Source organism: Corythoichthys intestinalis, chromosome 10 (assembly GCF_030265065.1).
Source record: "Corythoichthys intestinalis isolate RoL2023-P3 chromosome 10, ASM3026506v1, whole genome shotgun sequence".
Lineage (NCBI taxonomy): Eukaryota > Metazoa > Chordata > Actinopteri > Syngnathiformes > Syngnathidae > Corythoichthys > Corythoichthys intestinalis.
In genome coordinates, this window is record NC_080404.1 from 48583126 (window position 1) to 48599276 (window position 16151).

The 16151-nt window shown below is 39.1% G+C and overlaps 1 protein-coding gene across 1 annotated transcript in view; it reads left to right on the forward strand.

Moving 5' to 3' along the window:
* Positions 1 to 16151, forward strand: part of loxl4 (lysyl oxidase-like 4) — a 104966-nt gene that overhangs the window by 53916 nt on the left and 34899 nt on the right. The window contains exon 8 of the mRNA XM_057848664.1: positions 15569 to 15723. Coding sequence (XP_057704647.1) covers positions 15569 to 15723 — 155 coding nt within the window. The remainder of the gene's footprint in view (positions 1 to 15568; positions 15724 to 16151) is intronic.

Genomic DNA, 16151 nt, shown 5'->3' on the forward strand with positions numbered 1-16151 from the left:
TAACTCCATTTATATGCAGCTCTGATCTTTACATCCATTCAAAAGTGAGATCATTTGCCGGATGACACAAGATGAACTCTGTCATAAGCATTCATCAATGCTCATAACAGTGTCATGTCATGATTATGATTGTCTAATGACAGTCTTATGGCACTGCTGTCAAGTAAAGTGTTACCAAATACTTTAACTTGCAATTAATGAAACAACTGGAACAGGAACTGAATAAATAATTAGCACAGAACATGAATTTAGATTTTTTGTCTTTTTTATTTATTTATTTATTTTAAAAAAAAAAAAAAATTAACATCTGTAGCGGTGCAATGCATGCCAGGACGCATGTCAGACAACAACAGTGTTGACAGCAAGTGGCAGCAGAGGTTGACTTTTTCCCCCAAGGGAGCAGTGATTGGCAAATGAATTTTCTTGAAGCAATGAAGCTTTGCAGCCAATTGGTTCAAACCTTCATGGTGGTTCATTTGGTCTTATGACAGTCTTATGACGCCGTTGTCAAATAAAGTGTTACTGATTAATATCTTTTGGTGTAAATATCCAATAATACAGTGAGGACAGCTGTGGCTTATAGTCCAGTATGGTTTATCTATGACCAAATGCCGTTTTCTTGCCAAATTTGGTGGGTGGCGGATTATAGTCAGATGCGCCTTATAGTGCAAAAACTACGGTAGGCTAATTTAATCTACTACATTTACATATTGATTAGACCAGATGGACGTTTGACCACCAATTGTTTAGTGTCAAGCGTTTTACTGTTAAAATGTGTGTTGTTACGAACATAAGTGTACATATGTGTGTTACAGCTTTACAAATTGTCAAAAGTGAAGTAAAAAGATTCAAAAAGCACAATTGCCTTGTTTGCTGTCTGTAAAGCTGAACAACTTCATATTTAGTGAGGACAGAACACATCCTATTAATGAAGTAAAAAAAAATCCTGTGAGGTACAATAAGGTACTGTTTATGTGACTTAAGAAAAAAAAATGACTGGAGACAAAATGGCGGACGAGACTCCGGCGTCATACAGTAAAGTCGAAATTGCGCAAGTCGAGTACGTCGTAACCCGGGGACTATCTGTACGGTGAAGGTGGTTCCAAATTTATATTAGTCATTTTATAGCATTTTTACTAGTAAAAAATATAAGCCACTGATCAAACACCTTAGTAAAGGCCAGCATAATTGATGAATTGCTTACTTGACTTACTTTGTCAATGAAAAGAGATTCTTAAGGCCGAGTTATGCTTCCGCGTCAGACCTAAGCCGTCAAAGAAGACCCGATTTACGACCCTGCGCCGTAGCCTGACGTGTTCCTATTGAATTTTCAAACCCTAGCGTCGCTTCAATGCATATGATGGGGCGGAAATGGACTGTTATTCAGCGCGAAATCACCGCCATTGTAGAATGGAATCAAAGATTTTTCTACACGCAAAAATCGACGGAAATATCATCGAAGCGCAAGTCTCGTCAAGACATCATAAAGATTGCCAAATGGCAAGGTCAGCGATTGAATTTAAAAAAAAAAAAAAATTTTTTTTAAATGGAAGAACCACCGAGACGTGTGTGTTCGGAATCGAGTGGCCACACGAAGTGGTGACCCAATCGGCCAAAAACTGCCAGCTTTTTATCACTTTTTGGTTGGTGCACTTCATCATTTATTGTGTACATATGTTTGCTGTCAGTCTGTGACTTATTTACGAGTCACACTTAAAAAATCTGAAGACTAAAGCACAGGTTTGGTGCCAAAAGAGTTGTTTTGATATTTAATTTTCAACAACAGACAGTTCACACACGATACAACATCACTGATTGGGAGTGCCTAAGTGCTTTTATGATAACGTTAACATCAAGGTTTCCAACGCAGTTTGGGAAGTTCCATAGACCCAGAAATCTGCTATGGCTTCCCACTGGCTGGTTGAAGAACCCGGCAAACAAATTGGGCCGGAGGGCTTTGCAGACCTCGGACAAAACACTGGACGCAGTGCTCGACGCCAGTTTGAAGCTAGCCGCCACAGCTAGCTGGTCTCCACCAGAGTCTAGAACTCTCTATGCGGCATCAAAGGTCGGCCAGACCGCCTCGAAACTGTCTTCTGCGTCGCCTGCCCCTCAACATTTGTATGATCAACATTTATTCACTGTTGATGAGCTGAAGATTTACATTCACGCGTTCCATCTTGCATTGTTTATTTTTTCTCCATTAAACTAGACTAGCGGAAGTCAACAAGCATGCTCCAAAACCGTACAAACATACCCCACACCCCTCTAGTGGCTTGGCGGTGAATTACAGAGCAACGCGTTCCCTCACTGCAGAACTATCGAATGCTCATTGACGCCGTAGTCACTTCGCCGTCACCGCAACGCAGGAGCATAACTCAGGCTTTAAGACCCGCTGCATCCAGAATGATGCTGATGAAACTGCCTGAACCTTTACACACTATTTAGAAATGTTAATGTAATGTAGTATTGAGTTAATCTCTTACTTTGCCCATGAATTTTTTGTAAATTTCTGAATTGTACATGTGTGCTCCCTGTTGCATTCAAACTACCCAGCTGTGTGTGTTTGGCGTCTCCACCCTCAGTCAGTGTGGGAATGGCCACCCAAAAGTTTCAAAGCCAGGGTTTGCTCTCCCCTCATGCTGACCAAGTAAAAGCGCGGCATACCCGTTTGCTTGTGTGTCTTACATCAGTTCCTTACCTTTTAACCTCTGCCGGAGGTGATGTAATTTTGACTATCTGCTTTCAATTGGCACATTACACACAGAGGTGGTTAACTGTATATATGCACACGTCTAAGTATGGACATTGCCTGTTTTAAAATGATTCATGTGGCCCTGCAGTTGCAGTCTAATCCTGACAAATGCCAGGTTTCACTCTCTGCATTACACCGTCTCACACACACACATACTCTCACTCTCAGGTCTTAGTGTACCGTAGCGCTGCAGCTCAATGGCAGCTCTCTCCTCTATAACATTCACTATATGATGTCTGGCTGAAAGCTGTAATTTCACATGTGCTGTGTGTGAAGGCCACATAACCATAGCTTTTACGTTGCTTAAACACGCCTAAATTAGACTCTTTAGCAAGAACTCACTCCCACTATGTACAGAAAGAAGGATTTTGGGACAAAGTTATATAAAGATTTAATTAGTACATGTTTAATTTCTGTGCCAAATAATATACAGTGGAACCTCTGACGTCCGTGTGAATTTGACAGACAATACGCCTCCAAAGTGGAACACGGTTTAGAACAACTTTAGAGGTGAAGTACGATAATAACTATAAAACCGGGAATTGAACTATTTGATAATCTGTCTCTGCTTTGGCAGCTCACAAAATTCAATGAAAAAAAGTAAATGCCTCCCAATGTCTCATCTCCACACTCAAATCGTAGAACTGTAATTTCTCAAATAATTTTTTCCCTTTGACAAGAGTGGAAATGTTGTAAAGCCCTTCCCTTCACACCCAAAACTTTTTCAGGGCAAAAATTTGTTTAAACATGTTTTTTCCATAAGCAGCATTGCACTTAACAGTATATAAAAACACAGAGTACAAACATTCGGTCACCGCATGACCTGCTAACACAGAAAATGTTTGTTCTGCTTCTTTTATGGGGGTCTATTGGCGGTTAGCAAACCAGCTTAAAGGTTCATTACCAAAACACAACTGATATTGACATTCCTCTCCAAGGAAACCAATGTTAATTGATGGTGGAAGGATGTTGTGAAGTTAGCTACCATCAAGGCACCACTGTATTTTTTTCATACACGTTCCTCTCTGTCCAGGCTGCTAAAAATATTTGAGAAAAGATACGCCTAATTTCGACCTCACAAACCTTTTAGAATTTCTCACATTTCTGCATAAAATCACCATCAAATGTGATCTGATCTTTGTCAAAATCACACAGATGAAAATACAGTGTCTGCTATAACTAAAAACCATCCAAACATTTATAGGTTTTCATATTTTAATGATGATGGTATGCAAACAATGACAGAAGGGGTAAAAATAAGTAAGTGAAGACCGATTGAAACCAATTTTTACCAAACATTTTAAGTCAGGCGTGTGCCTAGTCACTCATGAGTGGTTTAAACCTGCCCTGCACACTATAAAACACACATCTGGTTTGATGAGAAGCATTGTCTGATGTACATCACGGCTCGGTCAAAAGAGCTGTCTGAAGACCTGCGATCAAGGATTGTTGATTTGTATAAAGCTGGGAAAGGATACAAACCCGTCTCTAAAAGTCTGGATTTACATAAATCTACAGTAAGAGAAGTTGTCTACAAATGGAGAGAGTTTGGCACTGTTGCTTCTTTCCCAAGGAGTGGCCATCCACCAAAGATGACTCCAAGAGTTCAGCGCAGACTACTCAGAGAGGTAAAAAAGAACCCTAGAGCGTCAGCTAAAGACTTACAGAAATCACTGGCATAGTCCAATATCTCTGTGCACACATCAACTATACAGTATGTAAAACTATGGCCAAGAATGGTGTTCATGGGAGGACTCCACAGAGGAAGACACTGCTGTCTAAAAAAACATTGTTGCTCGTTTAATGGTCGCAAAAAGGCACTTGGACACTCTACATAAGTTTTAGCAAAATATGTTTTGGACTGATAAAACTAAAGTTGAATTGTTTGGGAGTAACACACAACGTCATGTGTGGGGGGGAAATGGAATAGCTCACAAACATCAACACCTCATCCCCACCGCGAAGCATTGTGGAGGAAGCATCATGATTTGGGGCTGTTTTGCTTCCTCAAGGCCTGGAAAACTCACAATCATTGATGGAAGAATACATTCAAAAGTTTATCAGAATGTTTTGCATTAACACCTGAGGACGGTGGTCAGACAGTTGAAGCTAAAATAAGGATGGATGCTGCAACAAGACAATGATCCAAAACACAGAAATAAATCAACTTCAGAATGGTTTCAGAAGAACAAAATACACGTTCTGGAGTGGCCAAGTCAAAGCCCAGATGTGAACCCCATTGAGATGCTGTGGCATGACCTAAAGACAGCGATTCATGGCAGACATCCCAAGAATCTGACTGAACTACAGCAGTTTTGTAGAGAAGAATAGGCCAAGATTAGTCCTGACCGATGTGCCAGACTCATCCGAAGCTACGGGAAGTTATTGCTGCCAAAGGGAGGGCACAAAAAAATAAATGTTATGGTTCACTTACTTATTTTTACCCCTTCTGTCATTGTTTGCATTAGGGTTGCACGATATCCATTTTTTGAAACCGATACCGATATCTATAACTTCCTGCTCCTCAAAGCCGATACCGATATCGATAACCGATAATAAATATACATTTTTTTAAATGTATAACCTGAGTTTTTGAACACCTGGAGGTTTAAAAAAATAGTGGTGGATTCAACATAGATTTGCCTTTGATCTCATCAGATTTATCGTAATGACATGAACAAAACAGTGCGTTTCACTTCTGCACTGCCCGACAGCCAGCTAAGAATTAATGCACTTCCATAAACCACAAGGCTTGGTCTTTTCTTGCTTTTATGGGAAGACACACGTCTTCATATTGTGAAAGTACAACAGAAAAATACACATATTCAATACTCAATATACAACAAACTGCACAATACACTTATATACACACCTATTATATGTAGAGCATAGAACACTAGCTTGAGCTACTAAAGCATTGGCTGGCTTCTATAACACAATTTATGAAGTTCTGTGCATATGACCCTTCACCACATAAGTAAACATACAGTTGTGGTCAAAAGTTTACATACACTTGTGAAGAACATAATGTCATGGCTCTCTTGAGTTTCCAGTTATTTCTACAACTCTGATTTTTCTCTGATAGAGTGATTGGAACGGATACTTCTTTGTCACAAAAAACATTCATGAAGTTTGGTTCTTTTATGACTTTATTATGGGTGAACAGAAAAAAGTGATCAAATCTGCTGGGTCAAAAATATACACACAGCAGCGCTAATATTTGGTAACATGTCCCTTGGCCATTTTCACTTCAATTAGGCGCTTTTGGTAGCCATCCACAAGCTTCTGGTTGAATCTTTGACCACTCCTCTTGACAGAATTGGTGCAGTAGAGTTAGATTTGATGGCTTTCTGATATGGACTTGTTTCTTCAGCATTGTCCACAAGTTCTCAATGGGGTTTAAGTCAGGACTTTGGGAACCTTAATTCTAGCCTGATTTAGCCATTCCATTACCACTTTTGATGTGTGTTTGGGGTCATTGTCCTGTTGGAACACCCAACTGCGCCCAAGACCCAATCTTCGGGCTGATGACGTTAGGTTATCTTGAAGAATTTGAAGGTAATCCTCCTTCATTATCCCATTTACTCTCTGTAAATCACCAGTTCCATTGGCAGAAAAACAGCCCCACAGCATAATGCTACCACCACCGTGCTTGCCGGTAGGCATGGTGTACTTGGGGTTAGAGGCCTCACCTTTTCTCCTCCAAACATATTGCTGGGCATTGTGGCCAAACAGCTCGATTTTTGTTTCGCTGACCACAGAACTTTCCTCCAGAAGGTCTTATCTTTGTCCATGTGATCAGCAGCAAACTTCAGTCGAGCCTTAAGGTGCCGCTTTTGGAGCAAGGGCTTCCTTCTTGCACGGCAGCCTCTCAGTCCATGGAGATGCAAAACACACTTGACTGTGGACACTGACACCTGTGTTCCAGCAGCTTCTAATTCTTGGCTGATCTGCTTTTTGGTGATTCTCGGTTGAATCTTCACCCTCCTGACCAATTTTTTCTCAGCAGCAGGTGATAGCTTGCGTTTTCTTCCTGATCGTGGCAGTGACAAAACAGTGCAATGGACTTTATACTTACAAACAATTGTTTGCACTGTTGCTCTTGGGACCTGCAGCTGCTTTGAAATGGCTCCAAGTGACTTTCCTGACTTGTTCAAGTCAATGATTGTTCAAGTCAATAATCACTCACAAGAAATTGGTAATTCGTGTTGCTGTATGTATATTTTTGACTCAGCAGATTTGATCACTTTTTCTGTTAACCCATAATGAAGTCATAAAAGAACCAAACTTCATGAATGTTTTTTGTGACAAAGAAGTTTCTGTTCCAATCACTCTATCGGAGAAAAATCAGAGTTGTAGAAATAACTGGAAACTCAAGAGAGCCATGACATTATGTTCTTCACAAGTGTATGTAAACTTTTGACCACAACTGTATATTGCACATCCATATGTAATAGTAAACATAAAATACTTACGTATATTTCCGAGGCGGAAACGTAACAGAAAGCATTCACCATTGTCAATGCTACCGCTAGACACCGCAATGTGTAAGTGATTGAACCAAACTACTGTAACAAAAAATAGATGCAGTGAATTATTCTTACCAGCAGGTGGGAGCAATGCCCCGTAAATGGTCAACTGATTTCCCATACTAGTGTGTAAACTGTAAAGCCAGAACAGTACATATTATCGGTCCTATCATAAATGTTATTGGATTGATCGGGATGACGTAATAATTCCTATTATCGGACCGATAATTATCGGACCAATAATTATTGTGCACCAGTAGTTTGCATACTAGCCTCATTATTCAAAGCACTTGTGACACCTGTGCCAACAGACATCATCAAATGTTAACAAAATTAGGGCAGCGTGTCTTGATTTTATGAGGAACTTTCACACAAAGTGCTTAGATCAGTTCCATCAAAACTTTGTTGAGAGTTGCGCGCCCAACTACACGACCCCCCAGGCTGACTTATTTATGATAATCCAATGAGATAAAATGCATTCAACCCACCGGTCCATGCTCATAGATTCAAGCTATCACTGCGTCTCAAGCAGAACTTGTCCGTGTGTGGTTCACACAAACTTCAAAATCATGTTTGGAATCCTGCTTGTGGAGTAACACGATTCTGGAATGTTTCGTAGGATCTAACCAGCCGCAGACTGCACAGATTACTATCTAACTAACACAAACTTGGCTGAGAAACTCTGCCTCTGACATATTTCAAGGAAAGGGGAAAAAAGGACACCACATTAATCTTAGTGCCTGAAAGGGATTGCAATTTCAGCGTGGAAAAGAACAGGGTTTCCTTGTGAGCGCAACCAACTATTTGTGCTATTTCCAAGAAGAATGCGGCCAATTTCCACTCTCTAAATGTGTGTTTCTAGTAAGACAAACACTATGACGTCATCTGTCACTTTAAATCACACTGTATGAAAAATCACACTGAATTAGAGAAAACTCTATAAGCCAGTAATATGAATTTAAAATAGCGAAATCCTAAATGAGTGGTGTCCGCGGGGACATTTGTGTCCCGCAGGTTGTGTTTTATTTGCTTGTGGTATATTCTAAAAATACATTAAACACAGCCCACATCAGAACATGGAGGAATAGGCCTGCATGGAGAAGTTAAAAAAAAAAAAAAACATTACCACAAGACCACTAGTCAAACAAAAAAGCTTTAGGCAACACAGTGAAAGTAGTGGTTGGCATGTATGCTCCACGTTAACGGGTTCTGACTTTGAATCTCAGTTTAGGTCTACCTGTGTGGAGTTTTGACCTTTTCCCGCCTATGAGTTAGAACCCTGGCTTCCTCCCATTTTACAAGCAAGCATCAGCGGCTGTTTCGACATGCAGCCAATAACTCTTTCATAATTGTGTTTTTTGGCAGTAGCCTGGCTACGCAAGCTTTTTAATCACTCCCCTTGGGTTAAACATTTTTCTAAACGGAATACTTGGCCATCTTTGGCGGATCCTGGTCTTTCAAGGATGGGAAGCACAAAGTGTGTCCGCCTGTGAGTGCCTTGCGATGGTGGAAGGGCTTAGTGGCACACGCTGCTCGGCAGGGATAGAAACTAGAGTGACAGAAGTCAGTGTCAAAAACTAGAGCTGAAATGAATACTCGAGCAACTCGAGTAACTCGAGTTTAAAACCTGACCCGAGTAATTTTATTCACCTCAGGTAATCGTTTATTTTGACAGCTCTAAGCATCACGTTTTGCTCGGACTACTTTTAAAGCGGGACAGCCCGCTGATGTCACATGCTTAGAGAAAGAAGCAAAAAAAAACAACAACAAAAAACAAAACAAAAAAACACTGTAGTCGACAGCCGCTACAAACGACGCCGATGTTGCTAAATACTAGCCCGCACGATGCTACGTTGGTAGCCGGTAGCGTCTGGTGAGTCTCATAGAGATCACATGTATATTGAACTAGATGTGAAATGACTGACTCGGCCATGTCTGGGCAGCCTTAATAAACAGCCGCCATCTTAAAGCAGTAGAGCGCTAAGCGCTAATAAAGAGCGCTAAGCGCTAATAAATAAGATTAACGTTACCGTCACTAGCTCACGTAACATTAGCCCTGCGGAAGGCTAGGTTTCTATTAATTATGACCACTTTCGATGCGTGGCTAACGTGTCTTACATACAGGCTTTAACATAACATAGCGTTGTGGAGTGATGAGGGTGTAAAATAAAAACTCAATAATGCCAACTATCAATTTTAGCTCAGTAGTCATTGCTGGATAGCACTGGTCCCTAATGTGCTCCAATACAGCCTGTACCATACATTTATTTTGAACACTGCAAATACTCAAAATCCTATCAGGACTTACAGTTTAGACGAACTTAAAACTTAACTAGAATTTAAAAATGGCTTGACAAAAATAGAAATTCAATTGAAACACGTGGGAAAAAATCTTAACTTTTAAGTGATGTGTGTTATCAAGCGTAACAGCATTTTTAGGTATGTATATATATATATATATATATATATATATATATACAGTGAGGAGAACAAGTATTTGATACACTGCTAATGGGAAAACCCATTGACAGTGTATCAAATACTTGTTCTCCCCACTGTATATATATATTTTTTAAATAAGATCTAAACGTTTTTGAAAGCAGTGAATTAGTCTTTTTTTTTATTCTAGTTACATCTGAGATGCAATTGTTGGCTGTTTTCAACAATATACATCGAAAATAAAGACATTGATTGACTGAAAATGGTTCAAGATAAGATGAAATGTCTTGTTTTCTCATGTATATCTATAATTGCTCTTCACCTAAAAATATGTTTTATCCGATTACTCGATTAATCGATAGAATTTTCAGTCGATTACTCCATTTCTAAAATATTCGATAGCTTCAGCCCTAGTCAAAACACAAGCAGCTACAAATGAAAAAAACTAGATATGTCCCGATCCGATCATGTGATCGGAAATCGGGCCGATCGCACCATTTTTCAGAGGATCAGAATTGGGTGAAAAGGATTGGGTTTGGGTTCTTAATTTAAAAAATATGTTTGTTTCTCTGCATCATGGTGGCACAGCCTCTAACTCTCCCTCCTGCTGCTTTTCTTGCTCTCGTAGGGCTGGGCGATATGGCCTTAAGTACGTATCACGATAAATTGAGCAGATTTACCTCGATAACGATAAATGACGATAAATTCGCCCAAGCAAACTGTTATATAATTTGAAAATTTGAATCAATGCATGGAATACAAATGAACAGTTTCTCGTTAAATTTATTTACCAGCTTTCAATTTAACAATTGCACATGCAGTCTAAACATTAAGTATTAAAAAAAAATCTTGGAAAACAATAAGAATTCTTGTGTGAACATTTATAACAGCTTGTATGACTTGAAAAATATCATCATTTGAATTTCATTAAATTCATTCCGCATTGTTATACTCTAGATAGTGGCATACGTTTAGATATTTAGAATAGATACAAATACGACACATTCACCCGCCCCCCAGAAATTATACTTAATTAATAAATAAAATGTTTCACAAACCTTTCCTTTCTTTTATTCGGCTCAATTATTTACATCTTATGATTTTGGAAATCCTTACAGTATTCAATAAATAATATTCCTGTTCCCAAGCACTGTGCTTACTGTACTGTAATTTTTTACAAAAAATAAACAATACATAGTTACTCCCCGTCATCTAGGACGAGCCACTTACAAGACTAGCACTGTCGTGTATTACAAATACTGCTTTGAACACATCTTCACAGATAAGCAATGACACAGGCTTAAAGAGGTCAACTTTAATTGTGTAAATCACACTTAATGACGACACGATCTCCTGGGAAATAGACGACATCCACTTAATTCCATTGAAGATACTGTATGTAATGCTGAGGCAATTTGTCAACTTTACTTTTAAAAAGAAACGTGCACTGTTTATCCAGTAGATGGGGCTCTTGCAGTGTGTCAAACAGTGATTCAATATAGGGCAATTGTCTTAAAAGTGGTTCATTGTTTCAGAAAGCCTCGGTTTTTCCATCCCTATCTGGAAACTGTCAAGAGTTTACTTAATGTCGGGTGAAAGTTTGGCGAAGCTAACTTAAGCCCGACTTCATCCCGTTTACTTGTAGCGTTAGCCGCTAGCGTTAGCAGCTAGCGTTAGCCTACCGGGCTTCTGTTTGATTGGCTTCCTGAAAACCATGTGACTCCAAACGTAAGCACACTGTCTACTTTCTTAAAGGGGAATGAACATAGCCGAACGACAGAGTCAAAGCGGGATGAAAAGACTATATTTTCTTCTTTTATTAAATTACCGAATTTACCGACATGGTCAAAATTACGTTGGTCATCGTGAAGAATGTCGGTAACGGTAAATTTTCGGTTAACCGCCCTGCTCTTGTTCAGCTGCTTTTTAAAGTTAACAATGAGTGACAGCTCAGAAGTTTTGATATTGCCAGAGAAGGATAGTTAGTGCAATCTTCAAAGCCGGCAAATTTATGAGCTCGTTGAGCAAAACTTCGTGTAGCTGTGGCAATTGTGTAAGCGAGGCTTTCTCAGCAACGTGAGTGGAATTGAGTGGAGTCACTAAATGAAGCATAAAGACAAGCATTTTTCTCAGTTATTCTTGTTTTAAAATACTGTCCCAACTAACATGTTTAAAATGACGTTTTTATTTTTATTTTATTTTAATTTTTTTTTTTAACAACACATTTTTTCGGTATCGGATCGGGGCTGTGTATCGGAAGGTTATCAAAATCAGGTGACTTGGACTTGGGTGCAAAAAAATCCGAGGGGGGACATCCCTAAAAAAAGAAGAAGCTTGATTTTTTTTTGCTAGTCGTTTTTAACAAAGAAAGTGTCGTTAGGATGATTAGGAAAGTGTCAACTCAGAACAACAAATGAATATCGAAAAATGCCTCCCGCAGATGTTAACATGGCAAAACCACTGATTCGCTCATTTTTCGCTGTCAATCAAATAGGGATTCGGCCTCAGACAGATCATCCAATGCAGAGAAGCAGAGCGTCCGGGCCAGCTGAGCCAAGCCCACTGCCCATAGACCCCAAGAGACGCTCAGCAGCCGATGGGCGGGGCAAACCCAACCTTTAACCAATGACTCATCTCGGTTCGCTGTAGTAGAACAATGCACTCTCAACTCTGAAGACGTTCAGCGTCCAAGCTGTTTAAAGGACTGTGAAGCTAGGCGAATGAATAAAAAACAAGCTACATCGTAAACAGTGATAAAAACCTTATTTTGAACAAAAGTTGAGCGCGTTGTATGATATGTACACACAAAGTATCCTTTCGATCACTTGTTTTTTGTCAATTTAGCGGAAGCTGAGAATTCCTTGTAGGGCTGCAGTTATCGATTATTTTAGTAGACGATTATCTATCAACGAGTTAGTTCAAATAATCGAGTAGTCGAATTAGGAACATTTAATGCGTTGCAGAATACATTTTAGGAGATGTAAAACAAAGGCTAAGATTGCACTTTCAAAAGAGCATTAAATGTGATTACAAAATAAAACTCCCAAGTGTTTCTTCAAACATTGCAGAATAGAATTGCACTTTCATTTAAAAATAAATTAAAATACCTGAGTCTGGCCTCAAATGGTATTTAAAAAAAAAAAAAGTAAGTACAACAAGAGAACAGTTGGTTAACTTGCATAACAACAGTCTGCTAGCTTAAATGCTATACAATTTTACAGTTTTTTTTACCATGCTCTGAACAAATCAAACAGATATTCCGACAAAATAATAAATATACCAATGAATAATTTTTTTGCCAGTGATGCCAAGAGTAGCCCTGCCAATTTCACCCATGAGACGTCGCAACAATAATCGCATGACTCCACTACACCAATCTGACGCAAGCTTGCCGTTCTATGATCACACCAGCCTATTCAATCACGTGGCGTCTTTAAAGCACCATAAAAAAATGAAGTATTTGACATAGAGCGCTGCCCTCTACATGAATCGAAAGCGTGGATTTAAACCTCTGTCCCAGTTTTTATTTGGAACTAATTGACCATGGAAAACCAGAGATATAATCCTTTTAATTTCATAATAGTAACTATGAAGGAAGCATTCACTATTCAAACTAGGAGCTATTTTCTCCACTAGAGGGCACTCATGCTGTTTGGATGAATAATGCTTCATTACTGTCTTTTTGGAATGCAATGATTTTTACTTTTATTTTATTGGTTATTGTACCAGAGTGCTCTCGAAGATTATTACAAAATTCTCCTGAAGGTAGAAATTGTAACGTGCCAATATTTGATCCAAAGTCTCTGTTTATTGGTTATAAATGTGCACTATTAAGCTCTGAAGCCTCCAACCATTTTTTGAGAGGACTTATTTAAAACGATATAGTTTCCAAACCTGCAGTTATTTCTTATTGGAATAATTTTTTACGAAAATATTGAATGGAAACATACTTGGCTTTTGCCTAGAAAATATTTATTAAGGAATAAAGTAAAAGAAATCACACTCAAATTATTTCACAGGTGTTATCCTGTAAAGATGACAATGGTTAAATTTAAAATTAATATTGAGACATTATGTTTTTTTGTGCAAATGCAGAGGAAACTATTTCCCGTTTGTTTTGGGAATGTACTTACTCCCACATCTTTTGGGTTGACCTGAACAAATATATTAATTCCAAAGTTGTGCCATCATTGAAAATTGTTTTTAGACATATTTTGTTTGGCCTATCCAACGTTGAAGAACCAGAAATGGTTTCACATTCACTGTGTAAAATATGTTAATCAAAGACCAAATTTTCATGTTTTTGGGAAAATGTTTTCCTTATATTTGGACGATTTAAGTTCCTCTTTGAACCCCAAAGCTATAAGGACCAAAAGACTTTGCCAATAGTACGGCTTGTGTTAAAAATGACCCCGACCATTTTATTTATTATTTTGTTGTTGTTGTTGTAATTCTGTTAAAAATGACCCCGACCATTTTATTTATTATTTTGTTGTTGTTGTTGTAATTCTGTTGATTGTATGTGAATTGTTTGCCCATTATTTGTAGTTGTTTTTGTGTAAATAAAGGTTTTTTTTTTGTTTTGTTTTTAAAGACACGGCTTTTTTTGTCATTGGGAAAGGTGCCAAATGCCAATTGCTAGTGGGTTGCATCGGCTTGGAAAAAACGCGCGTTGACTAGTTTCAGTGGGAAAGGGGCAGTAGAGTACCAGGATGTGGAAATTGTGTTTTGATGGTGTTAAGTGAGTGAATGTGATCCCAAATTACCTCAAAATTATAGTGTTAAATTATGTAATGTTTCTATTTCTCAATCAACTGTTATATCTTATTCCGTTCATAAGTTTCCCCTCATCATGTGTGTTTACCTCCAGACACACACGCGAGGGAGCAAAACACCATAAATGTTCATCAGATGTGTACTGTGAGTGCTGTGGAAATTTATTTCAAGGTTTTCACAGAATTTCCAAAGGAAGTGTAGAGTACAGCCTGTGGCTGCTGTTTTTTTTGGGGGGGGATTGCTGATGTGAGCCCTTGCACACCCTTGTCGCGATAAATCCAGCTTGTGGGATTTACCAATGCGATAGCAGTGCAGATATGTCTTTTTTGACATTTCTCACCACATGTGTAACCAATGTATGAGGAGGGCTGCAATCTAACAGCAACAACTGCTTCCCATTCCGAAGTCTAACTGGCTTTTTCTCTCCTACCCTTGGTTTTTGTGGATATGCATGGTGGTGGTACTTTCTCAAATGCGCATTCATTTTCATGTTTATAGTTTATGTCCTATGCATGAAGAATACACTAGAGCTATAACTGTGGTGTTGTAAAAATGCCGTCTTTATGGAACTGACTGTTTGCCTTCATAAATGTTGGTTCATGTCATTTAAGAGAATCTGGATTTCATCAACAAATGAAGAAAGTACAAGTCTTGACACAAATTTGCCCTTATTTGATGGACTGAGCACATTATTTGTGGTTGTTTGCCCTAGCAACAGAGGGTCGGCAATGAGGTGTGTCGATGCTGCAGGTTCTGCTGCTTGCCTTGCAATAGCCTTTTATCATTATAGATATGAACTTTTCATAGCTCCTTTTTTATTTCACTTGGAATAAAAACAAAACAAAACTGATGTAACCCAAAGCGTTCATGCTTTGCACTTGGGTTTATACTGGGTGGCCCTGAAGGAATGAATGTCACGTGAAAACTTGGTAATGTAAACGTTTCAGTGTACTCAAGAATGGTGTAATGCATTTTTATGTCATTCTATGTTTTGTCTCCGGATATCATTGCTGGATATCCTCTGCTGAACAGACAAAATACGAAAAAATACACTCTCTTACCTTTGCAGGTACTGGACCCATCCACATGAACAGTGTGCAGTGCACAGGAACAGAGCGCTCCATCCTCGACTGCTTTTTCCAGGAAGTTCGACCCTGGACATTCAAACACAGTCAGGATGCTTCAGTGCGCTGTAACGTCCCTAAAACCGGCACAGAGTACACGGTATTCGCAATAGAAATGCTGTAAACAGGGGTGAAAGTGGGCAGGAACGGTCAGGAACGCAGTTCCGGTATAAGATTCATGGCTGGAACGCAGTTCCGGGTTAAGATTCAGGGCCGTAACGCAGTTCCGGTATACGGTGCTTTGATTCCGAAAATATGACGGCAACTGTCAAAACACTATGTAAAAAAAAAAAAATACAAAGCTGCTACACATGCATTTCATCTCCAAGAAGAAAACAATCTACAGCAATCAGATTTAGTACATACACAAGTGTTAACAACAAGCATAATAAAGTGCTTGTGTAACGTAACCCGTTTCCACCGATATTTATTATTTATTTTATTCCACGGGCGGCATGGAGGTTTCCCCAGCTGCTGCAGTTATCTGAGTTTGACGATGACGAGTCACGTTAATGTGCGAATGCACGC